Below are 26,156 nucleotides of genomic sequence, written 5' to 3'. Positions count from 1 at the left end.
AATAGATTAAAATTTTATTGAAAAAAAATTGCTTATTTTATTTGACCTTCTATTACCTACCAACAAACAAATGATGCAAATATTTGTACCATATCCAAAATAAAATCATTGTATCGGATAAAATACTTGAAGTACCTCTTAATCAATGAAATGAGTAACACCTCCGAACTTATCAAGTCAAATTTACGATTAAATTTGGTTTACTGCAATTCGGATATAACGGCGTTAATATTACCAATATTTCCAAGTCTAACCAGCGTATGACGGTTACGGACAATAGTTATACGACTTTCTGATCGGCAACCTAAAAAACTAAAGTAATTAAGTTACCTAGGAAAATTAGCATACCGATACCAGTTAACCGATAGTTGATGGGCGAGTTAAGTTCTTGTTAGGAGTCCGCATCTAATTAAACCAATGAAACACAAATAAATGACGGTGTTTAGAAAATAACCGCATGTGAGTGGATGTTCTTTACATTAGAAAATCGGTTTAGCAATACAAAATTAGACATAGAGATGATTGAGTAACAATACGTGTAATAATAGTTTACATTTCCAAAATTCCGTCTCTTACCCTTTAGTCAGTTCTGATTCCTTTTATTTGGAAGGATCAGAATTCCGATTAAACGACGATACATCCTCGTTCTAATTGGGCTCTTCACTACGAGGTCTTAATTGGTGCAGTTATTATTTTTAAATATTTTGATTTACATTTATAAAATTAAAGTCAATTTTAATATGTCTGGGCCAATTAATTAAGCGATTTTTTTTTAAATAATAGGTATCGTCTGAAATGGTTTGCTAATGTAATAATATTCAATGTGATCAGCGGGCGTGAACGACTTAAGTAACTCTCGAACGCAAGCAGTTTTGCACGATGTTATCAAATAGTTACGGTGGTATTTACCTTCATACTCTCGTTGCTTAGTTCTCGAAATTGCGTTCACTTTCCAGTTCCTGTTACACTTGATAAATCAATATCCCCTAGCTGTAAACATGGAGGCGGAAACACGCCACCCCATGTGGCATTTAATTGATCAATTAGTTTCTACATGAGGAGACTATCAGACAAGATACGTTTTCTTTCTATTTAGAAATATACCACCTTGACAATTGTACAAATAAAATTTCAAACAAATAATCTTTACATAGCATAAAACAAAGTCGCTTACCCCAGACTGTCCCTATGTATGCTTATATCTTTAAAATTACGCAACGGATTTTGATGCGGTTTTTTTAATAGATAGAGTGGTTCGAGAGGAAGGTTTTTGTGTCTAATACATAGAAAATATGGTAAAGAAACACTGATAATTTCAGAAGTTACTCATGTCATGTCGTAGATAAACAAATGATGTAGTATATTAAGTATCAGTATTGCACCAGTGCGAAGCCGTGGCGGGTCCTAGTGACCCAGTACGTAATACAATATGAAAACACCGTTGTTCGAAGTAAACCAATTTTTCCGAATTTAATAAATTAAATATTTATCAAATATTCAGTTACAATATTCAAATAAATCTAACTAAAATATCAAAAGCAATTATTAATATAATTATTATAATGCTATGTTCCAAGGATTAACCAATAATCATAATACCATCTCACTTATATTTACTAATTAATTATACAATGATATATTATACAAATATTATTAATTCTGTTGCCATGTTTTTTTATAGTTATTTACTAGATTAGCGTTAGTGATTAAGGCATTAGAAATAATTAAATTTTATTATTACTATGGTATTCAAAGATACTCGTAAAAGATATCATCTGATATCGTGTCGGAAGCATGCAAATATATACGACCAGGATAAATGTCGGACCTGCAGTGGTCCTACGTCGTCAAATCTATTGACATCTAGAAAACTATATGAAATTACTATATGCTACTATACTGAAATTGCTTTTACTGATAGTAGTTACTACTTCGACTGTTTTATTCGTATATCCAAAATTACTATTGCTTACAAATACATCTAAAATCGAAACCGATTTTAGGTTAAGTACGACAAAACTTAGATGTAGCATCGGCAAAATTCGTAAAACCGATCAAATCCGAATTAAGTACGCTATCTCCAATTATCAATATTAATTTCTTACTTGAATATAATCTTTACACAAACGTAATAACTTGTAACATCATATGATCTAATATATTCGTCAATTTGACATCGCAACATGGTTGAACTGACGCAAGAATCTACAGCGACGAATAGCATCGAATGGCGCGATAGGGAGCTGTTTCTATTGGTTGTGTGAATCCGCAGTAATCGGTTTCAATGCATTTTCCGATGCTACATCTAAGTTGTGTCGTGCTGTACTGATTTATTTCAACAAAAGATCAAGATAAGCAAGTACAGCTCTTTCTCGATTGCTCTATATATTTTGATAGTGGGTGAATATGATGTCATTTTTACGACGTTTCTATTTTCAAGGGTGACTGGCTAAGTACCGATAATAATAATGTTGTCTTGACATTCGGCCACAGCGGCCAAACTCTAGGCAAACCAGGCTACTATACAGGACATATAATATAGCACAACTATTCTCGCAAACACAGGTACACTCTGTGCTCATTCACTCCCGTAATCCAATGGGAAGGAAAATCCAGTAAGAGTTTAGACGCAGCGTCAACGATTTTACGTTCTTTCCGAGACACGATATCGTAAACACTTCCAATTAATATAATATAGTCTAAACAAACCTCTGACCTACGTAGTCCATATAATTTGTTAACAACTCAGAACAGTGTTTGATTGTTATATCTTTATTTACACGTACAACACAACTCCACTTAACTACTTATATCGATTTCACTTCAAATGTTCCGACACCAGCTTAAAACAATAAATCTACATTTAAAAAGGAATATTTTTTAAATCCATAATGACTATCAGAGATTATATTTTAAACTCTCTCAAGTATCAATGATTTCGACTCAATTTGTTATCATCTTTATTTATTTTTTGTCCTGATGTGGTTGGTATGTAATACCGGCAAAAAAGGTGTTCTGTTCGACAGTACTGTTTGCCTCAGGATCAGTAAATTCGCAGTAAAATGATGATATAGACCCAGTGTCGGAGGCCATACATTACATAAATACCATTTTTATATTGCAGAAGAGGTTCGTGCAATTTATAACCTGGGCTCAGAAAATTAACAAGTTTAGTAACCAAAAACGTTCAAAAATATTCAATTGTAAAATTCATAAGATCTTTAAGGAACGTTTGTGTGCAAAATGATATTATAACATGAATGACTTTTTAGTTGATTGTACACCATGGGAATGAGATGATTACCTCCAGGCTGTTTCAAATAACTTAAATCTGTTAATTATTATTGTATTTGAGCAGAAAATAAAAAATAAAATAAAAATATATTCCTTTCGCAGATGTTAAATACACAGGGTACCATTGAAGATCAGCGTTGGGTTCTTGGAAGCCAAATTGGATGCTGAATGGTGTGTACCATTACTTTTAGGACACGATAATTATCATTGTTTTGTTTTGTTGTTGTTTTTTTTTTTTTAGATTAAGTTAGTAGTTATGTTTAGTTTATATGTTTTTTTATTTTTGTTGTATTTCTTTTTTATAATTTGTATTGTGTCTCGTGTCCTATTAAACATTTCTTTCTTTATTTCTAGTCGCTAAGTACAAGTTTTATGAAAATGGTCCGCAACCAAATTGTCATCATATAGTCGTGTCTTGTAGTGAAGAAAGAAGAAAACATATTCCTTTATTTACTTTGGAAATAAAAATCAACACGACTTACCTCGGGTTACGTTCTGTGACAGCTGTCTAGTATCAACTATTTAGAAAATATAAATCATTTAGTAAAAGGGTGTATATACAAAAATTAAATAAGAAATTAACTAAACTATCTTAACATGCCTTACAAACATGGACAGCTCATTGATGGTCAAGTATTGAATAATCCGGCATCGTTAATAAATAGACCCCAACGCACACACGCCAATTTTTTTTTTTGTTATAGATATTGGACAACATCACATACATTACTCTGATCCCAATGTAAGTAGCTGAAGCACTTGTGTTATGGAAAATCAGAAGTAACGAAGGTACCACAAACACCCAGACCCAAGACGACATAGAAAACTAATTCAATAGACTCGGCCGGGAATCGAACCCGGGATCTCAGAGTGGCGAACCAATGAAAACCGGTGTACACACCACTCGACCACAGAGGTCGTCCATTTGATGAACCCTTTATTAGATTTATTATTTTTTATAAAGTATGATATTCTCCTTCAATCATTAGTTGTAAAACACGTTAGCACATATTATCCGGTGCGGGTAAAATATATAAATGGAGCAGCATATGTTTATGCGCACACGTATATGCGTCTATTTTAGCGAACGGCGTATACATCATCTATTTAAAAAAATCTATATGGTTCAAACGCCTCTTTAAGTCATAACAAACTCAAGTTAATATGATTGATTGTTGCCATGTTAAATATTGAAACAGTTATCAATAAGGAAGTGTATTAATCAGTTTGTCTATCTATATGTTTATTTAAATCATAAAACGATTAATCTAACATTAATTGTATCATCAATTTTACCCGCAAGAAAAGATGTTAAGAACTTAGGAATATCTTTTAAAGCAGTATCAGTTGAAAAATGAAACAAGTGTGTAAAATAATACTTTAGGCTTAACTAAATAAGATATGTTAATTAAAATATGTATTTTCGTAAACATGTGTACATGTAAACATGTAACATGTACACATGTAAAGTTTATGTAAGTTTACATGTGTACATGAACATTAAACAAATCACTTCCTATACAAAAATTTCATGCAAGACCGAAATGTTTAAAATACAATAGGAAGATAACATTCCAATAGAAGGTTAAAAATCTCAATATCGATTTAATTAATTCGCCAGTAGGCTTGTTATGAGAACAAACCAACTCCCCACACCTATTCAGCAGGTTTTCCATTGCAGTATTCAATCTCCGTATTGGATGTTATTTCGGACGCATTCTAAACAACTTCGATGGACCCTAGATTGGTAGCGCATTGACAGTTTCTAGGGCCAAAATACAAAGCTAGCATTGAATTGGTGAAAATCAAACGATATGATTGCTGACACATCTATTTTGAACTTTATTTATTTTACACATATATTTATACAGACAATAAAGGGAGGCGGTAAATTAAAGCGATTTAAGCATTAACATTTATACCTGTTTAGTTAATTTATTAATTACAAATGTCCTCGCCCAGAGCACGAAATATATTAATCTTAACAAATCAACAACTATAATATGAACACAATACGCATTTAAAATTTATACACGGAATTAAAAGTGAAATTATTAATTAAGTTACATTTTTGTCTTAAATTAAATTAATAAAAATATCGTATCAACTAAAACAGTGTGCGTTTGAGGCGAGTTTTATCATTAAAAATATTAGCTTATTATTAAAACACGTATTAAAACATCTATCTTTCATTTAAATACATCAATAATTGTAAATGTAAACATCTAAAGATTAGATAAGTTCAGCCAAGGAATATTTAAGGTAAAGATAAAATTATTTGCCTATACAATTCGTTTGCCATCAATGGTCCAGATTCGGATTTTTTTTAATTGTATATTCAATCTCCGAAACAGTCTTCTTTAGATATATAATAGTAAATAGATAAGATATACGTAGTAAGGGATAAATTCGATCTAATATTTTATAGTGAAGCAAGCTCTTATTTGAGACATACGAACATTTATCTATATTTTCTATTGGTAACAACAACTTGAGATCACTATTAATATATATTTGAATATACTTAACTATTATATAATATAACATACAAACATATCACTCACGGCATATAAATATTCTATTCCGAAGAAAGGGTCAATGTTACAAAGATTATGTTTTTTTTTAAAGTAATGAGGGAACGGTTTTTTTTATGATTAAAATGTTTTTTTTTTTTAATTATTTTTTATGAATTACAAACCAAAATCTAGTATTATTAAAATGCATTGTAAAAATATATAAATATCAGAATACAAAATATCAGTTCAGATCGTTTTCAGTAAAAAAAATATTTAGGTAGCAAAAATTTTTCCAATGGACGGAAATGATGTGTGAAAAAAAAAAGTAGTTTCTTATATTCTTACAGATATTGGTTACACGTATAGGTTTATAAAAATACACATTCGTTAAGGTACAACGCTCTCACTAATATATGTTCCATTACATGAAAATACTCTCATTTCATTAAAGCACATGTATTCATTCTTATTACATAAATGCACATACTAGGTAATAATTGTTACTAAATATTAAAATTTACACTACAAGTACTATGTTTTACACAACAGTACGTGTTACCACTAAGCTTTAAATATATAAATATTTCATTCCATTTTTATTTTCAATATATATATATATTCTAAATTTAAATTTAGAAAACATTTTTTTTTAATTATTTCGAAGGTTTACATCAGTGACATAGAATAGATTTGACAGTTACACAGAAATACGATGAACTTGAAATCGCCTCTTTATTAAACAAATATATTTATATTTAGCAATGATGCATACGAGTCACAAACTCAATACTCGTAATCTCCGCGAGATACGTCCGGCCTATCCATCCCTGGCGTAATTCTGTTACATAGAATTAAAAAGGCGACACAATCATAGTTTAAAATAAATTTTATTTAAATATTTTATGCTTTACACGACGACCACTGTGCGTGATTTCGTATTTACAATATCATTATTTCAAATTTCGTACACATGTCGTATTCGGTAATATCATGAACACGGACATTGTAAGGCGTCTCTGTTTTTTCACCGGATGTGAAAAACGAGTGTCACCAGTTGGTGCTGCGCCGAGAGGTCGACATGCTTTCGATTCAGTTGCTCAGTGAACTTTAGCCACAACAGTAACTACTAGAAACTGCTTATTATTTAACGCACAGTGTTTAATAACATCTTGTAATTTATGAATATTCAAAAATACTTTAGATTTTATCGAAACTTTACGTCATTTTGCAAAATACCCACTCTCACACTATTTCGTCCAAAAACGTAGACTATATCCCTATTCTTGACCAAATATCCTACATATTATATAAAAAATACTACATATATTTTATCAAATAGTAATTTTAAAAGGTATAGTTTAGGTAAAAATAATTACTTTGTTTTGAAATAGGTTTCAAATTTTTAAAATCGTTATATATAAACTTTGACACATTTATACAAAATATATTATTGTATAATACTTCCAAATTCTTTCTTTATATTACCAATCATCAAAAATACCGATACAATCTATTAACAGTAATAATGTAGTTAGGTATATGTACATAGATATTATAATCATCCGATCAGGTTATCAAATTGAAATGAATCAATAAAATGTGCATTGAGTGTAAATAATTTGATATAGGTAAATAGATATAGGTTATGTAGCAATATTTCAAAAGAGCATAACTTTTGGAAAACCGACCGTCACTTCCCAAGTTGACTGAATGTAATCGAAGATCTGTCATAGATGAGTTTATCGTTTGTAATCAATTTCATGTATTCAGGATTTTAGAATACTTACAATTCCTGAGTCTCCCGCCAGTAAGTGACGCCTCGCTGAGAGTTACTAGTAGCGACGGCCTGATGCATAATATGGACCCTCACTTCGCCGATCGTAGATTTGTATTCGATCGCCCTCCTGTGCCGATTGGAAAACGAACTGGACAAGGAACTTTTGCAGCAGCAGTAATTGAAAAGATGTCCGTACGCGCGACGAAAGTTCCTATTGAATATACCGTACAGGGAGCTAGTTAACGCGGAGCGAAACAAACCGATGGCCATCACGTTGTAGTAAACAGCGTCGCTGGTGTTTGGGAATTCGTGAACGATTATGACGTAGGGGGTCCAAGCGATCATGAAGAGTACATAGGCTGTTGTGTTAATTGCTGTGGTTGAGTATTCGCGTTCATAGAGCTGGGATCGCTTGTATTGTATCTGCGACCGAGCCCGCCGTTTAACCCGCGTGGAGGAAATAAAGAGGAACAGCACGGTTAAGAGGGCAGGCATCGCTTGGACAATGACCGTGGTGGAAATCCTGAAGTAAAAGTTTCCATAGTGTAGCCGTTCGCAGTAGTCATAGTCTAAGTCCATGTATACGCCGACAGCACCAAGTCCCAAATTCACGCCGAAGATCAATAGGCACACGGCATCAATCCGCATAGAAATGAACACAGCGTATTCATCAGGCGGACGGCAAATTCTATAAAAGTTTTCGAGGGCTACGAACTGGAACAAAAATAATATTATTATTTACTATTACATTGTGGAGGCTCATACGATCATCCTTTAAATTTTGTATATTTTAATGATTAGGAATACAAAAGATTTGGAAACTTTTCACATTAGTCTTTTTTTACTCCTGTGTAATAAATATAGCATTATTGTCTTACCGCGAAAAAGATGCTGTAGCAGTAGGTAGACGTTAAGCCAAGAAACTGCAGAGCCTTGCAGACTTGAATGTTGTCCCATTGACCAGAGAGTATGACGACAGCAGATACGGAAGTCACACCAGCGGTCATCACGAGGTCCGCCAGGCCGACGCAAGCCAAGAATACGTTTCCTACGACAATTAATTTGTAAAACTACAAATAAAAATTTCAAATCAAATTATAATCATAATGTAACTATAACATACTACTATATATAATTAATTAATTACAGTAAGATCGGCATATAGGCAAACGGAGTAGTGCGTGGTCACCGTCAGCCATAGGCACTGTAAGAAAATTAACTAACCCTTACATCGTAAATGCGCCATCAACCTTGCGAACTAAAATATTATGTCCCTTGTGCCTATAAGGTCATTCACCAAGTATGACTGTTTTAAATCAGTAAATTAATAACAAATACTATATAATTATAATATTTATAAGTAAAACATTGACTAAAGTACAAATAGTATAGAGGTATATCCCAATTACAAAACAGCATAACACAAAATCTACGAGATATTCAAATAGTTGTTTTAGTGACATATTAGGTTATTGAAAAGAAAGGCCAGCTGTAATGTAACATTGATTGTCGTGGATTATTGAGAACATCAATTTAAATGGGATATATTTCCCGATAGAGCTAATAAATTCAATTGACTATAACCAGAAGGTATTTTTTAATTGAGCTGGCTGTAATACCCGTTAATAAATTGATTTCAGTAAATGAAACCACTTTCAGATATTATACTTTTCCCCAACAAAACGACATAAATATACTGTATTTGTATCAAATACTTTGTGCTCTATCATTTCATACTTTATTAATTCAATCCTTGTATCGTTTCAATTAGTATAATCTTTTAAAAGATAGAACTATCACAAAGTAAACATTTCTCTTTAATATATTCCGGACAATTGGAATATATAAAAGACAAATTCCGGAGTATTTGTTTCCAGTGTGTACGGTTTGCAAGTAATAGATGATATAATAATTCATAAACTTGAATGTTTTAGCTTTTGAATTCGCGGTCATGTTTTCTTTTCACGCCTCCGTTTGATTCTAATAGCATTAAGTGCTATTTTATGACTTTTTTTAGAGGAAATAAACCTCTTAATGAAGCTATCTTTTTAATTTGTAGTTCAAAGTAATTGCCTATCATGATCGATAAAAAGTAGTTCTTAAAAATATGACCGATGTATTAAAAGGTATACTAGTACTCAAAAATATACAAGAGGCTTAGTTTTTACAATCAACAATTCTCGCTTTGTAACAATTATTCGCGATGCGCAATTTTTCGCAAAAAGGTATTGAAGATTAACCGGAAAATGCATTTCCAAAATATAGCATTATCGTGTAGTATTTCATCAATATATTAATATATATGATAAAGATAAATCATACATAATCGAAACACCTTTAAATTCAATAACATAATATTAAGAATGTAAAAATTATTTCGCCTTGCTTTTTTGGTCGCTTTGCTGACAGTTTCGTTGTGAATATATGGCAATATAAGTATAAAAAAATTCGCGCTGCATATAGTTCTTATAAGAAACAGCATTGTTGCTTACACTTATTAGCTACTACAATACTTACCAGCTTTTCTCAGCGTGTGCTCTATGAAAAAGGAAGCGACGAAGAAACCATTCATTGTGGATCCAAAGCAGGAGCAGAAGAGCATGAGAAGAAGGCGGCCGATCTTGGGCCATTCATGGCTCAATGTCACCGGGGAGTATGCCCGGACCAGCGCTCCGCTTCCGTTAAAGTTTCCCACCCCAAGCATGGGGGGTATCGTATCTGTAGGCACAGGCAAATCTCGTGTTTTCGTACAATTGAACATCGTTATTTGATTATTATTTCTTGTAATATCTCAACACTTTTCAATAAGAAGTTGCCGCTTTAGTTTCGAAGTAAAGTGCGAAAATTAAAAAGTTCACTGTTGTCGTATTTATTATTCTTTTTCCCTTTATTTATTTGTTTTTTTTTTTTTAAATACACAATTTTACACTAAGTTTTAAAAATGTTGAATTTTTTCATTGAATTACTCTGTCGTTATTTTTTGATTCAGCGAGTGTATTATTGACAAAAATTTACAACAACGTTCACAGTTGATTTCCTTTAATTTATAACACAATATTTAAAAAAATACAAGCCAATACGTATTCGCATTTACGGGTAAGCGCGCGGCTACCGCTGCACCGGACATCCTTATGCACTGACTACGAGTGACTGCTGCGTTTTCGTAATGAATGGCGGTATGACTGAACTCCACGCTTTGGTTGAGCGTCGTGGCCGTGAACTTGTATGCATAATGCCGTGTTCACACATAGTATACACGAAATCCTTTACAATTAAACAATTAAAACGAATAAAAAAAACTGTAACGGACAAAACATTAACTTTAAATGGTCAATTGTGGAACGACTATTTATCTATCAAAACAAAGTGTATCTAACGAGTCAATTTTACTTTAAAGGAACTTAGGTTCCTAACATTCTAATTAATAGGAAAGTAAAATAAAATAAAAATAATTTCTCTCGTCTCGGAGAATTGAGTAAATGTGGGCTTTAACTTATATATATACTACAACCCACAGGTTATATTATATAACATTTTTCAAGTATAAGGAATATTGATTATCAGAATCACTTTTTCTGAGGAACATTCACTAAATAAAGGAATGACGGCATAAGAATCGGAACAAATGGCAAATCATTATTTTTACAAACCCACACAACAACAAATGCATATAAATGAATACTCATCAGTCAGCATTTTACTACAATTTACTATTTACCTATTATTAATTTAATTTTTTTTTTATTTTGTGATATTATTATTACGACAATATATATGTAATTCTTACTACATTATAGAGTTATAAAGAGAGCTTAGCTCATCATCATCATCATGTCAGCCAAGGAACATCCACTGCTGGACATAGGCCTCCCCGAAAGGGCGCCACAACGACCGGTTAACGACATACAGCCTCCCGAACAAGCCGGTTTCCTTAAAGGCTTTAGCACCATAGACCACATACATACGCTGCGGCAGGTTATACCGGAGAGTATAAGATGTCATTATGCTTAGCGTTTGTGGACTATGAGAAAACTTTCGATTCGACCGAGACCTGGGCTGTGCTATAGTCTCTTCAAAATTGCCAAATTATCCAACTAAACCGAGTAGTGACAGCTTAGCTCACATATATATAATTAACAAACGAATATTATATGATTTGAATAATTAAAAATTGATAGTCTGTGGTAGAGGAATTTTATAAATGCTTGACAATAAACTCTTTGGAAGCTTGCACTCAAGTGCTGTTTAACTGACTCGATACCTATTATTCATTTCCTTTACATAATATCTAATAAGAAATGTCTTCGTGTTTGTAGCTAGCTGTGTAAGTCGTTGTATTCTGAAGTTATGACAATTTTAAATGTACAAAGTTAATTATAAAAGTATTAGATGTTGTTCTTCTGAAATAAGTTACACTTACCAACTACTTGGAAAGATTATACGCCGATGTTTATTTAATATCATTAATTGTTGTAAGATAAATGTAGGAATTGCGTGTCATTAAGTTTTTATGACTTAATTGAGGTTTAAATTAAACTTATATAATGTTGTGATTTTATTTTATTTACGTAATAGTTCCCAATATAGTTTTTATCTCATCGGTTATCATTAAGCCTATTCAAAGCTGTTTAAACACTTTCTTCGATCCTGGAGTTACGGTGTTAACAATAGTAATGGATCTGCACACAAGGAGGAGATAGACTTTATTTTAGGGCTTTTTTTGAGATAGTATTTATCGTACCTATTTTTATAAGTCACTTTTCCAAATCATATTCGTTTAATTGTAAAGTAGCAAAATTATAAAAACATTTGCCAGCTCATGAACAATTACAAAATTAAACAATAGAGAAATTTTTGCCTTTATTTTATAAAAATAATTAAGTTTCGCGGTTCCCTCTAATTGGAACTGAAACCCGAAATTTATAACAACATATAATGATGTAAGTTATGTCTGTAACTTCGTCTACGTACCGACAGCCCCACAATGATGAAAACTGAAAGCGGCAGATGATGCCGCTTTGAACGAAAGGTACTTCGTCAAATTTTTGACTTCAAACCTGAAAGTAAAAAAAAAATTATGTGATCTGTTACTTATATTAAACTTTATTATTTATATGCATCAGTATACATTATAAAACAAAGTCCCCCACCACATATGTATATCTGTGTGTTAGCAAACGCAAAGGTTTAGGTATAAAACTTATTAAAGTTTCATATAAATAAGTTGAAATAGAACGACAATTGTTAAACATGTCAGAAACGCAACAAAAACATTATATTATATTTGGTAAAAAGTAGTAAAGTAAAGTAACAGCCTGTAAATTTCCCACTGCTGGGATAAGGCCTCCTCTTCCATCAAGGAGAGGGTTTACACTGCCGAGCACGAGATGAATTATAAACACAAATTAAGCACACATATAAAGTAAAAAGTTTATAATAAGTATAAAAAGTAAAGCACAATATATAGTGGTGCTTGCCTGGGTATGAACCCGTAATCATCGGTTAAGATGCACGCGTTCTAAACATGGGCCATCTTATATATCCCGCCTTAATATTGTCCAGAACAGAATCTTAAATTGGTACTCCTCATGAAATAAGAGATCGTATCGTTACCAAACAAGACCCTGAATTGTAATTAGAACAAGTAGCTAAATTAACACATTTAAAGAATTGAAACTCTTAGTAATAAAATGACCACTTAGTTAAGAGATATAAGAGGAATTCATTACACTATATAATGATATTGTTAAATGGATTATTTAGCTTAAAATGTCAAGTAAAATAATACCTAAAAAATAAAATAAATTTATTGCCTATTTCAACTAGAATTATTCATTTGACAGACTTCGCTATATATGACTGCGCGTCTATGTAAGAGTATGCTAGAGTGTCAATGCATTCAAGTAAAGCATCGCATATATGTTATTGAAAAAAAATGTTATGGAAAAGGTTTAGTATGACATTTTCATTAAATTATGTAGCAAATTGTAGCAAAATCTCGCCAATATCAATACGGAATAATCAATCAGTGGTAAAAAATATAAGCTCGTGGGATTCTTCATCGTCCTATCCCGTTTAAGCTTATCTATACATATAATAAAATTGGAGTGTCTGTTTGTAATATTAAAATAGCCCTTTTTTACTCAATGGATATGTATACACGTTACATATACCAAAATAACATTTTTTACGATTTTTGCCTGTCTGTCTGTATGTTGCAGCTAATCTCTGGAAAGGCTGGACCGATTTTGATGGGACTTTCACTGGCAGATAACTGATCTAATAAGGAGTAACTTAGGCTACAATAATATATATTTTTTTGTTAAATTAAAACGCGTACAAGGTCGCGGGCACAGCTAGTTAATATAAATGTGTATAGACCTATGCACTCTTGAAGAAACGCTCCTCTCTTAAGTTACAATGTAGGACAAGTTAAAAATATACAATCGAATTTGCATTTTTTGCTGTCTTTCCTATAAGTTTCACTCACGTATGTCTCTTGCTCACACTAATGCACGCCGGTTATAATTTAACCTGCAGTGGCGAGTTTTCGAGAGTTAATAGATCTTAAATAGTTTCTGCAGCCTCTGTTTTGATTTTATACTTCATCTTAATAAATAGTTAACTCTAATATAACAACTATTAGAAATCCTCTTCATAATTTATTCCAATAATGTATTAGTAACATTCTATCTTACATGCTCATTGTAATAAAACATAATTTTCTTTAGTTTATATGCCTTCAATGAAAAGTATATTTTTAAATCCAATTTTAATTTATTTTGCTGAATTATATGTTGTACTCGTAAAATAGTAGGTCGTAGTAGACAAAACATACAAAACTGACTCTTCCACTATTGAGAGTTTCCTGTTTGGACATGTTCCTCTGCTTCTCTTCTTAAGTTGCAGGACATTACCCATTTACAAAATAAACCTATAATATAAGTGGAGCTTAGTCTATTTCTATAACTTCGAATACTTAACAACTCTGTAATTTATGCGACTACCCTACTTATGTACGTGTCCCCTTCTTCTTATAACCTGGGGCCTTCAAACGAGGCGTGTAGAGCCATCTTGCGGGCCGGCATGGCGAGGGTGACTAGTGCAGCTCATTCTTGCTGTGCGTAGTAGTCGTAATCGCGTTTGGACTCCATTTCCACTTAAATAGTTTAAAAATGTCCATCCGCTATCTCCTTGTACATATGTCAAGTTCAGTAGTACAAAGAAGTCTCGAGGATCACAGCATTATGGGCTTAGATATAAATGATTGAGAGAGACTATAGGTTTGACTTAGCCTGTATGCTACATCCAATACGCATATGTGTGTGGGTAAAAGAGTTTGTGAGATAATGAACAATAAATTTTGCCAAATACATTGAACACAAGCTAACCATAGAAATCGTAAGAATGTATTTTTTTCTAATAATGATGTATACCTATATACCATGTCACAAACGTTTTTAAATAAAGAACAATGAAATGAAATAACTCTGAATAGAAAGTACATAATGAAACTAAAGTTATCACAATTTAGAGTAGCGTAAGTCGGTTTCTCTATTTTAATAAAAAAATCCAATACATGAACTAATATTTTCTGTAATATTGATATGATTTCAATAAAATTTTCATGGAACCTACTTCAGCTGAATAATATGTTCATATTGGTTTAGATTTCTATTTGTGTATTACGTTATTAGGTATATTCCTATTTTCAACCTTCTAAATTATAATGATGTGTACTCGATATTATATAAAGTTTTATTTATATGTATGATTGCGTAATATCCTGAATATTACTGAGTAAAATAATTTACACACGAGTTAGAAAATACGTACGTATTATTATAATCGCTATTATTAACTTTTCTCTGTAACAGAAAATCACGTGCATCTAGGTGGTGTAATGTAAGTGCCAATAAAGGAAATAGTTGTAAAATTTTGGACTGAGCTCTTGGTTACTTTAAAACTGTGCATATCGTGTTACAAAGCGACGACAAAGTTACGAATACTTTAGTGTCGTCTAAAGCTTGGCATTATCCAATAATATTTAACATTAAAACGGTATCCTGCTCGAATGCATCACATTTTTGAACTACACTATTCCGAAACGAATTTGTCTACTCTGACTATTTAATTAGTTACGATAAGTATTCATTTTATTTGAAGGCTTGGCTTTAATTTTATCGCACAATGGCCGATTTTATTGATGAATTAGCTTTGAAAAAAATATTGAATATTCGGAATTAAATATAATAAGTTTGTATGTTTCGAATTTATTTATTAATTATTTCTATCCAATTTGTAAATGATGATAGATTAATATTTTTCTATTTTTGTATAGGTAATGAGTAAGTATACATATATATATACTTTTAAAGTAATTATTTATTTTGGATTTAAGGTAAAGAAATATCTTTCTTCAAAAGATTATCTCATCAGTTATTTGATATTTAAGTGTCAGTTCATGCATTGTATAAAAATCTGCAACTAACTTTAATGGATGTTTACTAAGGCTACACACACAGTGATTGATAACGTTGAGTGGTTACGTAAATGAACAGATTTATTTATAGTTTTAATATTCGGCATTTGACAGAGTATTCTATTTACTGAGTATAAACACAAATTAAGCACATATGTATAGTAGTGCTTGCCTGGGTTTGAACCCGAAATCATCGGTTAAGATGCACTCATGCATTTCTAACCACTGGGCCATTTCAGCTTGTATATTTATTCAATATACTTTTCATATGTTAAGTGTTTGTGTGGAGGACGAAGTTTCTTCTGCTCTTAAGCTAATATATATATATCGCCAGTAAGTAAAACTGACTTGTGCCATACATTGCCACCCAAAAAGTTAAACAGCCTTATTAATATATTATTTTACAATTTATGATTAAATAATGTTCAAGAAAACCATATAGTATATCTATAAAAAAAAAATACGAGAATAGTTTAAGAAATTTGTTTTTTACAAATTACCTTTCATACGATAATATACTGGGTGAATCAAGGGGCTCGTATCGCTTCTTTCTTTTGATTGTTGTGGCGCGTGCCCGTGGCTGACACCGGCTCCAAATATAGCAATAATTATAACTACATTATATAATCGTAAATCGACTTTTAAGTAGTCTAATATTTTTCATTTCATTTTACCTAGGAGGACTCTAAAAAATATGTTAAATATGCAATTATTTTTATTACTTTTTAGTGCATTTTTATTTGTTTTAAAATAGTGTTTGAAGTCGGTTTTTCTTTTTGTTAAAATTTTATTTATTTTGTTAATTTTTTGGTAAAAATGCATCTTTATTTAAAGTTTAATTGTGGATTAAATTAAATATGATGCATCGTGAAAATTTAAGAATTCGTAATTACTTAAGTTAAAATTTTTTATACAGATAAAAATCCATCGGTCGCAAGACTCAAAGATAAGCTTGGAAAACACTTATTTGGAAAGTGTGTTTTATTTTGGTTAGATTAAGACACATTTGAAGGATTTTTAAAATTAAAATGTATGTAACAAAATAAGGGAGACACATATTATTATTATGTATACACATTACTTGGTGGTAGGGCTTTGTGCTAGCCCGTCTGGGTAGGTACCACCATTCTTCCGCCAAATAACAGTACTCAGTATTGTTGTGTTTCGGTTTGAAGGGTGAGTGAGCCAGTGTAACTACAGACACAAGGGACGTAACATCTTAGTTCCCAAGGTTGGTGGCACATTGACGATGTAAAGAACAGTTAATATTTCTTACAGCGTCATTGTCTATGGGTGATGGTGACCACTTAGCATCAGGTGGCCCATATGCTCGTCCGCCATAAAAAAAAAATAAACATTATCCGATTATATCCAAAATGTAATTCACGTTTCGGTGAATCCCATCGTAAATGTCACTGTTGACCGTGAATGCCGATGTGAAAACGTTTTTGAGATATCATACGACAAAAATATTTCCCCACACACAAATACGGTCGCACGCCAAACTGACAGAATGGATTTATAGGACCTCAAAACGTCCGGCGATTCGATGAGAACTCCATTTTCTAAATTCGAGGTGTTAACAATAATTTTCCAATGTTAAAAAAGCAAAAAGTTAAATTAGAATTTTTAAGTATAATCTGTTTTTAATATCTATTTTGTAGATTTAATGTTACTTATTTGAGAAAAACTGTGATGTATTATTGTTTTTACAAAGATGAAATTCCTATTAAATGTCAATTAAACATATTTTACAGTATTGATATTGTTGAGTACTAATGTCGATTCACAATAACAAAAAGCGAGAAGTTAAAGTGCCTTTTTTAGTGTAATGTATGTACATTTATTTCAACAAAAGTATCAATAACTTAGCTTATTATTTAGTATATGTAGTAGTAATTATTAAAAGACATTGGCGATGAAATGTATTACTTGATGACTGTATTTATACAAATTACTAAGAGGAAATTCTATTATTAGGCACAAATGTCGAATAAATATCTCTTTACTTCACTAATTGAACAAGAAAACTTAAAATAATTATTGTAATGGAAAGGAAATAGGACTTTTTTATCAGTACATGACATTAAACGCTTAAGCTACAAAGTATTTGGTTACTTAGAACTTCATACATAACTACATATAGAATATATAACTTCATAACTTCACACATAATTGCATATAGAATAGTACACGCATTAACTTAGACGTCAAATACGCTTTAATTAATTATTTAAAATAATTAATTACAATTTTTAAGCAATCATTTCTCCGAGTTAAAAGTAAATATTTAATGTTTAAGCTTTTGTTATCTCTTAGTATTTAATATTTTAAATTATATCTACTAAAAATTATAAAGAAATTTTCGTTTTTACTTGACATTACATACCTGATAAATTTCAATCCTGTCAAATAATTAGTTTTGTTTTGTATGTGATTACGATTAAATAATACCTGTCGCTTATTGCATTCCCTCGATAATGGATCGAGAATCGAATTAAATACACTGACGCGAATTTTCACTTATCTACGCTATAAAATCGGTATCGTAATTTTTGTAAGATAAATAATACCTGGAGTCTAAAATCTGCTGAAATTATGTTGCATATGGTAGTAAATATTTATATTTTTGATGACAACCGTCCAAATCCATGGATTTGGATCTTGAACAATATTATCTAAGTGAAAGTAATTTATACAAAAAATAACAAGGGGGAACAATATTTGCGAATGCCTTTGTACTTATGCCATCTAGTACATTATTAGTAATATACAATAAATTGTTGAATGCGGGTGTATTCCCAAATACGTTGAAAAAGGCAAGTAATCAATAGTGTTTTTGGAGAATGTCAATAATACATATATAATGCAACGTCTGGAGTTTTACAAGGCTCTCATATCGGTCCCCTATTGTTCAAAATAGTTATCAGAGATGTTAGAAAATATTTCAAAATTATCTAAGGCGATCCTTAATAATACATAAAAATCATAATAATATAAATTATTGTCAATTAACGTAACGTGAATTGGTCAAACTCTTGATAGGGCGTGAAGAGTATATACAAAATAAGATTAAGATAACCAAGTGTTCATATTGATAGACAATTTATAAATTGTCTATCAATATGAACACTTATAGGGAATTTAATTAAAGAATAAAAACGCACAGAATAATTCAAAGAATGAAGAGTAGATAGGCTTCATTTAATTCCATCTTTCGAAACAAGCTAAAATAGTGTTCTATTGTCGGGAGTCTTTTTAAATAGAAGATATTAAAAATAATATGCAGCATTTGTTATAAGAGTAATCAAGTAAATTGTACTCGAAGTTACAAATATAAGCAAAATCTTTTTCAATATCCAATCGCAGAGACATGGTTGGCTTTTGTACACTTACTAAGTAGTAATTCTGTAAAATTATTGGTTTCAAAAGGTTGTTTACCTTTAATACTTAGCAAACCGGCCTTGAAAGTCAAGTTCGGTATTCGTTAAAGAAAATGCTTGCCAAATAGTGAGCTGTCTATTTTGTTAATTCCATTGTCATAAAAAGAAAATGGAAAGACTGAAGTTCGGTGTTTACGCACTATCCTCGGGAACTATCAATATGATTTTTTTTGGTCGTACATCATCCCTACCTAGTACCTACAAAAGGAGGAAGTAAATCGCATCACAGGCATGAATGTGATATGCATAACACGTTGACTGACTGATCGACTTGAGGTCTACAGATGGAAATGGCTGTATAGTAAAACTATTAGTATCAAAAGTTTATAACAGCTTATACAAATTATAATTCATGAAATGTCATATTTAACAGAATTACGTTAATCAATTTTTCAAATAAAGATTGTAAGCTCTGTTTTTTTTTAAACTGTACATTATTGAATTTATTTTCATGATGTTTTTATTTAATTTTTTAACGGATTAATTTAAGCCATGACGTTGTCAAACGACACGAGGCTTCGTAAATCACAAATGGACAACACAATTCCAATTCGAATTATTCAAAATGCATTTTTCGATTAATCGAAATAGTCATGTATTCATTTTAATTTTATAAAAAATCTGTCAAACTGTGAGCCTTTTTGCTAATTGCTGTACGAAAATACTTGGTACAGTCAGGGTAAGAAAAGGTTCGTCATCTTAAGATCTATTTTCGTGTGCTCAGATAATCTGCTTTACCGATTGAGCATTCTCAATCGGTAAAGCAGATTCACATATTGCATCGCAATGTCATAAGTCACATTTAGCAAAGAGTATATATGTAAGTTTAATTTTATATGCAGTTGTCTGTTTATTGCTTTATTGTCAAAAGGTACTAAGAGTTTACGACTTGACAAAGGAATTAATTTGAAAACTGACGAAGGTTTTCTTACTCTGACTGTACATTAATACTATTTTATAGGTCCAAACGTTCCAGTTTGAAGGGTGAGTGAGCTGGTGTCACTACAAACACAAGGGACGTAATGTCTTGGGTCCCAAGGTTGGTGTCATATTGGCACTGTAAAAAATTGTTAAAAAAATTTGCGGTGCCAGCGTCTATGCGCGCTGTGGTACCACTCTCTATACTATCCTATAAAAACACATATAATCTTTATCAAAACATATGAATATTGCATGTAGTAAAAAAAAATATTCCGATCACTTATCACCGAGTAGCTTTTCACTTATTCCATGTAATTTGTATAAATAGATCAGATGTAGAGTATGGGGGAGATGTATCAGTACTTAGCAAATTACGGCCGAGCGGATCTCATAATTGAATTATATTGATTGTATATAATTTGTTTTAATCGCATTATGTACAAAAATTATAATGAGGGACAATTATAATCATACGCTTCTGCGGTCACGCCGGACGGGGTAGAGCGGTAGATGTATGGATCATTATATTATATATATTTGTTAATGTGAAAATCTGTAATCATATAGAACTGATTTTAGTATTTTACGCATTACTCTCAATAACAGCCTGTAAATTCTCACTGCTGGGCTAAAGGCCTTCTCTCCCTTTGAGGAGAAGGTTTGGAACATATTCCACCACGCCACCACGCTGTTCCAATGCGGGTTGGTGGAATACACATGTGGCAGAATTTCTATGAAATTTGTCACATGCAGGTTTCCTCACGATGTTTTCCTTCACCGCTGAGCACGAGATGAATTATAAAGACAAATTAAGCACATGAATCAGCGGTGCTTGCCTGGGTTTGAACCCGCAATCATCGTTTAAGATGCGCGCGCTCTTACCACTGGGCCATCTCGACTCGCATTACTCTCAGGGTCTATCAATTTGATACTCTGATACTCCTCATAGCCAAGGAGGAACGATTCTTTGGGCAATATGTGTTAGTAGCTTATGTTGTAAAAGTTATTTAAAATATGAACCTTAAAGTCAGAAAATCCCTTTTAAGCGTGTACGAAGAGTACGTTTGTTTTTTTAACATGACTAACATAAGATATCTTTCGAACCAACACAACAGTTGATCAAAACCTATGTATATTAAGCATATTAAGTCGACTTCTTGGTTGTTTTTTTTATTGGTTTTGCACAAAGGCGATGAACGAAAACCCTGTACGTGTCGAATGAAGATCTTTCACCTATCCCCATCAAAACAGCGTGGCATGAACGCCAAACTTTCCAATAATATCTGATGAGATAAGAGATAAGCGATAAAACCGTCTTTTGTATTTTGTATTACTTTATTTCTTGGCGCACTCTAAAAATAACTTTACAATTAAAACCAACAAAAAAGGAGTAATCTAGTGTATTGAATAGAATAATACTTATATTTTTACTAATTCGAATTAATATTAGAATTTGAATATGTTTTGGGGAATGCCGAATTAGATTATTAAGCGGAGTTGGGGACAAGAATTAAGACTAATACACACATATGGATTTAATAAATATTTCTAATATATAATAAAAATATCTAGTTCGATCTACAGCCTATTCCACGTTTTACAAATTCAATACATAAATAAATAATAAATCTTATGATACAAAGTAGAACCCACTTAAGTTTAAATTTTATCTTTGAAATTTCGAGAAATTTTGCTAAATGAATTCAGGAAGTAAATAAAAGTTTGCTTAGCATGAAAACAGCTTAGGTTATCGCAACCAAAATTGGTCAATAGACCTTTTAATTTATTCACATATCGAAAATAAAATTTGTTTACAATAATGTTTACACTTTAAAAATTAATTTTTAATTAAAAAATATATATTACACATATATTTTGCTGTTCAATAGATATTCTAAGCATTTAATAATAATCAAAATAAAACTTACTGTCAACATGTTGGTACTCGTAGTCAAATTTAAACAGATGGCGGCATCAAAGTTTATAGTTATTTTAACTTGGTTTTAACTTCATAAAAAACATTAAAACATTTATTATATTCAATATAATAACAAAATTGATTAAACATAAGTTCTACGTCACTTTTTCTACACAATTTGGGGTTATTATCACAAAAATACACGAATACAAAAGTCACTAGTGCTTCGAAGGCACAACGATGTTACTTTAAAATAAAAACAACTATCAAAAAGTTATCAAAAACAGTGTGCGTTTGATAAGTCTCATTTATTAATCTACCGCATTTTTGATTTATTCATTTTAATCTCGGCTTTTTTATGGTTGGTGCCGATCAGTTGCTAGGGCAGGGAGGGAGGCTAAAGGATGTAGGGGCAAAGTTGCGCTGTTCCGTAAAAATAAGTTTCTGCGCAGCGATGCGGACGTGTTTCAGGCTATCGTCGGCGACTGCCAGCCGGCTACATGACGTAAGCTGTTTGAAGATCAAAAACACAAATAGACGATAACTATCCCGGTCACTTTCATACTTGTTTCATATATATATGCAAATTAACTTTGATATCGTTTTATGTTCTTCTTTGTTCTAAGTTTACAATCTATTTAAGTTTCTTATATTTCGTCGAGTATAGAAACGAATACTTTAGTTTATAAGTTCAACAATATTATGATAAATTATAATTTAAAACAAAAAATAAGTAGAGTAATCTATAAGATTTGCATAACTTTGATTTTTTTAATAGTCAGTTATTTCGTGTAGGCACCCTTACTAATGGACCATGTTATGGTCACCATCGCCCATAGATACTGGAATTGTAAGATACTTTAACATTGAGTCTTTAGATGTTATAAACCTGGTGCCTATGTTTATACTGGACTGGTTGACGCCCGCGGCTTTGATTTCGTTTTAGATGTTGCTTGTTTCGTTTTATTGTTGGAGTCGAGATGGCCCAGTGGTTAGAACGCGTGCATCTTAACCGATGATTGCGGGTTCAAACCCAGGCAAGCATCGCTGATTCATGTACTTAATTTGTCTTTATAATTCATCTCGTACTCAGCGGTGAAGGAAAACATCGTGAGGAAACCTGCATGTGACAAATTTCTAAGAATTTCTGTCACATGTGTATTCCACCAATCCGCATTGGAACAGCGTGGTGGAATATGTTCCAAAGCTTCTTCTCAAACGGAGAGGAGGCCTTTAGCTCAGCAGTGGGAATTTACAGGCTGTTGTTGTTTGTTGTTGTTGTTTGTTATATGTTAGGCAAAACAGGTAGTGTCTTTTCTTGGATGTCAAATTTGCTTCATACTAAATTTCATCAAAATTCGGTTCAGTGGTTTGATCGTGAAAGAGACAGACAGACAGAGTTACTTTCACATTTATAATATTACTATAGATTACTGGTACTGTATTTATATTCATCAATCTTCAAAATCGAACACAATAATAGGTACAAAGTCTTGCTGTTTTCCATTAGAACATAATCACGAGTGCGTAGTACCGATTCAGACGGGCTTATATATAAGCATATATATATATTGAGATCCCCAAGATGCTGTCTAAAACTTTGTTCGTGACTTAAGTACAAGGAATAAACAAACACCTACAGGTACAGGGCTCGATAATTCAGAAGGTTCCAACACCCTCACAATACATGAGGCAGGGATTAGTTTACAAGACAGAGACTACAAATTTGATTTTGCAGATAAAATTGCACGATAAAATAGTTCATGTGTCTTCGTATTTTATACCGATTTTTTTTTATATTATAATGGCGGACGAGCATATGGGCCACCTGATGGTAAGTGGTCACTATCACCCATAGACAATGACGCTGTAAGAAATATTAACTATTCCTTACATCGTCAATGTGCCACCAACCTTGGGAACTAAGATGTTATGTCCCTTGTGCCTGTAGTTACACTGGATGACAAAACAACCGATGACAAAAAAACCATGAACACTTGTGAAAAGGGAATATATAGCGACTACGAAAGACTTTCTAGATTACATCCTGTTTTTTTTTTTTTTTTTTTTTTTTCTCGCTGGAAAAACGCTTTACGCGCTTCCCCCACGTGATGGAAAGTGGGAGGGTGTGTGGGACTCCCCGGAGCCCTGGACGCCTAGTGCGCCCAAGTACGCCGGGCTTACCCACTAAAAAACCAGCGGTACCCTCTCCGTCTTTCGGCGGACGCCACGGGATCGCTTACGCATGCTACCGTGACGCCCTGACGGTCGGCCTGCCTATGCGGGCCTCCAACTCCTACGGGGAATTCCCGGGGTACTGGGACCCCCCCTGGTCCCTGCGGCGCCTATTGAGGCGGGGGGAGAAGGTGCGCGTAGCGCCTTTTCCTCCTTCCCGGTCGTCTTCTGCGGAGCGAGTCGGCGGCGGCATTATTTTCCCGCTCCTGCTCCGCGGCTTCCTTCTGCGACATGACACTTTCGCAGAAGGAGCGCATCTCTGACCAGCACATCTCGCTACTGAGCATGGCGTTGATAACGCTCGGTAGCGAGAGGTCTCCACCCATAGTCACCGCAAGGATGTGCCTCTGGGGTCCCCACGCAGCACACTCGTACAGGGTGTGGTACGCCGTGTCCACTGGCGCACCACACTCGTGGCAGGAGGGTGTTTCCTCCCGCCGCGCTATCGCGTGTAGATACTTACCGAACCATCCGTGCCCAGTAAGTACCTGCGTCATTCTGTACGACAGTGTGCCTTGCTTCCTTTCAACCCAGCGACTCAAGTGAGGCGGATCGCCTCCACTGTCGCCAGGCCTGCTGTGGGTGACCCCAGATCCTCCTGCCATCGGACGATCAGGGCTTGCTGGGCTAGAGTCCTGATCCGCCCGATCTCCGTTGACCCTGGACGGTCGCCGCGGTTCCTCACCTCGACCCGAAACCGGTACACTTCCGCGAGCACCTCCGCCTGGAGCTCCCAGGGCGGATCGCCCGCGAGAAGTGTCGCCCGCAGTCCACGACACCGTACGGTACCCTCTGATGCCTCTCACCGCTATGACCCTCTGCGGCTTTCGCAGTAGGGCCCGATTTTTAGCGGTGAGGGCGTCTATCCAGAACGGGACACCGTACAGCGCCATCGACCTCACTACACCGGAATATAGACGCCGACATAGGGATCCCGGCCCCCCCACATTCGGAAGGAGGCGACCGAGAGCGGCAGCGGCGTTGATGAGCCTCGGGCCGAGATGGACAAAGTGCTGCCCGAAGCTCCATCGTCCGTCCAGAATCAGACCCAGATACTTCATCTGGGCCTGCACCTTGATCGCCGTCCCCTGGACGGTGATACTCGCCCCTCGTGGGGGTCCTTTCCGTGGACCGTGGAAGAGGAGGGCCTCCGTTTTGGATATGGAGACCCTCAAGCCCAGCATTCCCATGCGGTCCACGGTGAGAGCCGTTCCGACTTCGGCGAGGCGAGCCGCCTCCTGGAAGTCCCGCCCAATCGCCGTGACGAGGGTGTCGTCAGCGTAACACAACACCCCCATCCCGGGAAGGACGGGAGCCCGCAGGAGCCAGTCGAAACCGACGTTCCAAAGAATTGGGCCGAGAATCGACCCCTGTGGAACGCCACAGCCCACCCGATACCGGACGAGCCTCCCATCGACCCCCGCCCAGAGGATTTCCCTGTCTTGGAGGTACGCCTCCAGCAGCCTCCTGAGATAGGAAGGCACCCCGTGATATCGGAGTGCCTCCCGTATTGTCTCAAAGGGAAGACTGTTGAAGGCGTTCGCCACATCGAGCGACACTGCCAGGAAGA

General features: G+C 33.9%; 1 protein-coding gene across 2 annotated transcripts; it reads right to left on the bottom strand.

The window, feature by feature from the left end:
• Positions 1-5,111: 5,111 nt before the first annotated feature.
• LOC124543344 (melatonin receptor type 1C-like) lies at positions 5,112-22,690 on the bottom strand. 2 transcript variants are annotated; one of them, XM_047121545.1, is made up of 5 exons: positions 22,362-22,690; positions 12,559-12,644; positions 10,105-10,305; positions 8,466-8,635; positions 5,112-8,301 (listed from the first exon to the last, which is right to left on the bottom strand). In XM_047121545.1, exons 3-5 carry the CDS (start codon positions 10,289-10,291, stop codon positions 7,594-7,596), a joined length of 1,065 nt encoding a protein of 354 aa, XP_046977501.1. In that variant the 5' UTR covers positions 10,292-10,305; positions 12,559-12,644; positions 22,362-22,690; the 3' UTR covers positions 5,112-7,593. The 2 variants fall into 2 exon arrangements, with proteins under 2 accessions (XP_046977501.1, XP_046977500.1); XM_047121544.1 differs by lacking the exons at positions 12,559-12,644; positions 22,362-22,690 and having other exon boundaries at positions 10,105-10,745.
• Between the last annotated feature and the right edge of the window lie 3,466 nt (positions 22,691-26,156).

Source organism: Vanessa cardui, chromosome Z (genome assembly GCF_905220365.1).
Source record: "Vanessa cardui chromosome Z, ilVanCard2.1, whole genome shotgun sequence".
In the NCBI taxonomy this organism is placed as follows: domain Eukaryota; kingdom Metazoa; phylum Arthropoda; class Insecta; order Lepidoptera; family Nymphalidae; genus Vanessa; species Vanessa cardui.
Note: the sequence above shows the minus strand (reverse complement) of the source record. Positions and strands in the feature narration are given on the sequence as shown.

Coding starts and splice junctions, on each gene's coding strand:
- LOC124543344 (XM_047121544.1), bottom strand. CDS start 10,348: ATGTTCAATTGTACGAAAACACGAGATTTGCCTGTGCCTACAGATACG. Junction 8,636..10,104: donor GCACACGCTGAGAAAAGCTG/GTAAGTATTGTA, acceptor TAATTGTCGTAG/GAAACGTATTCTTGGCTTGC. Junction 8,302..8,465: donor GCTACAGCATCTTTTTCGCG/GTAAGACAATAA, acceptor TTTTTGTTCCAG/TTCGTAGCCCTCGAAAACTT.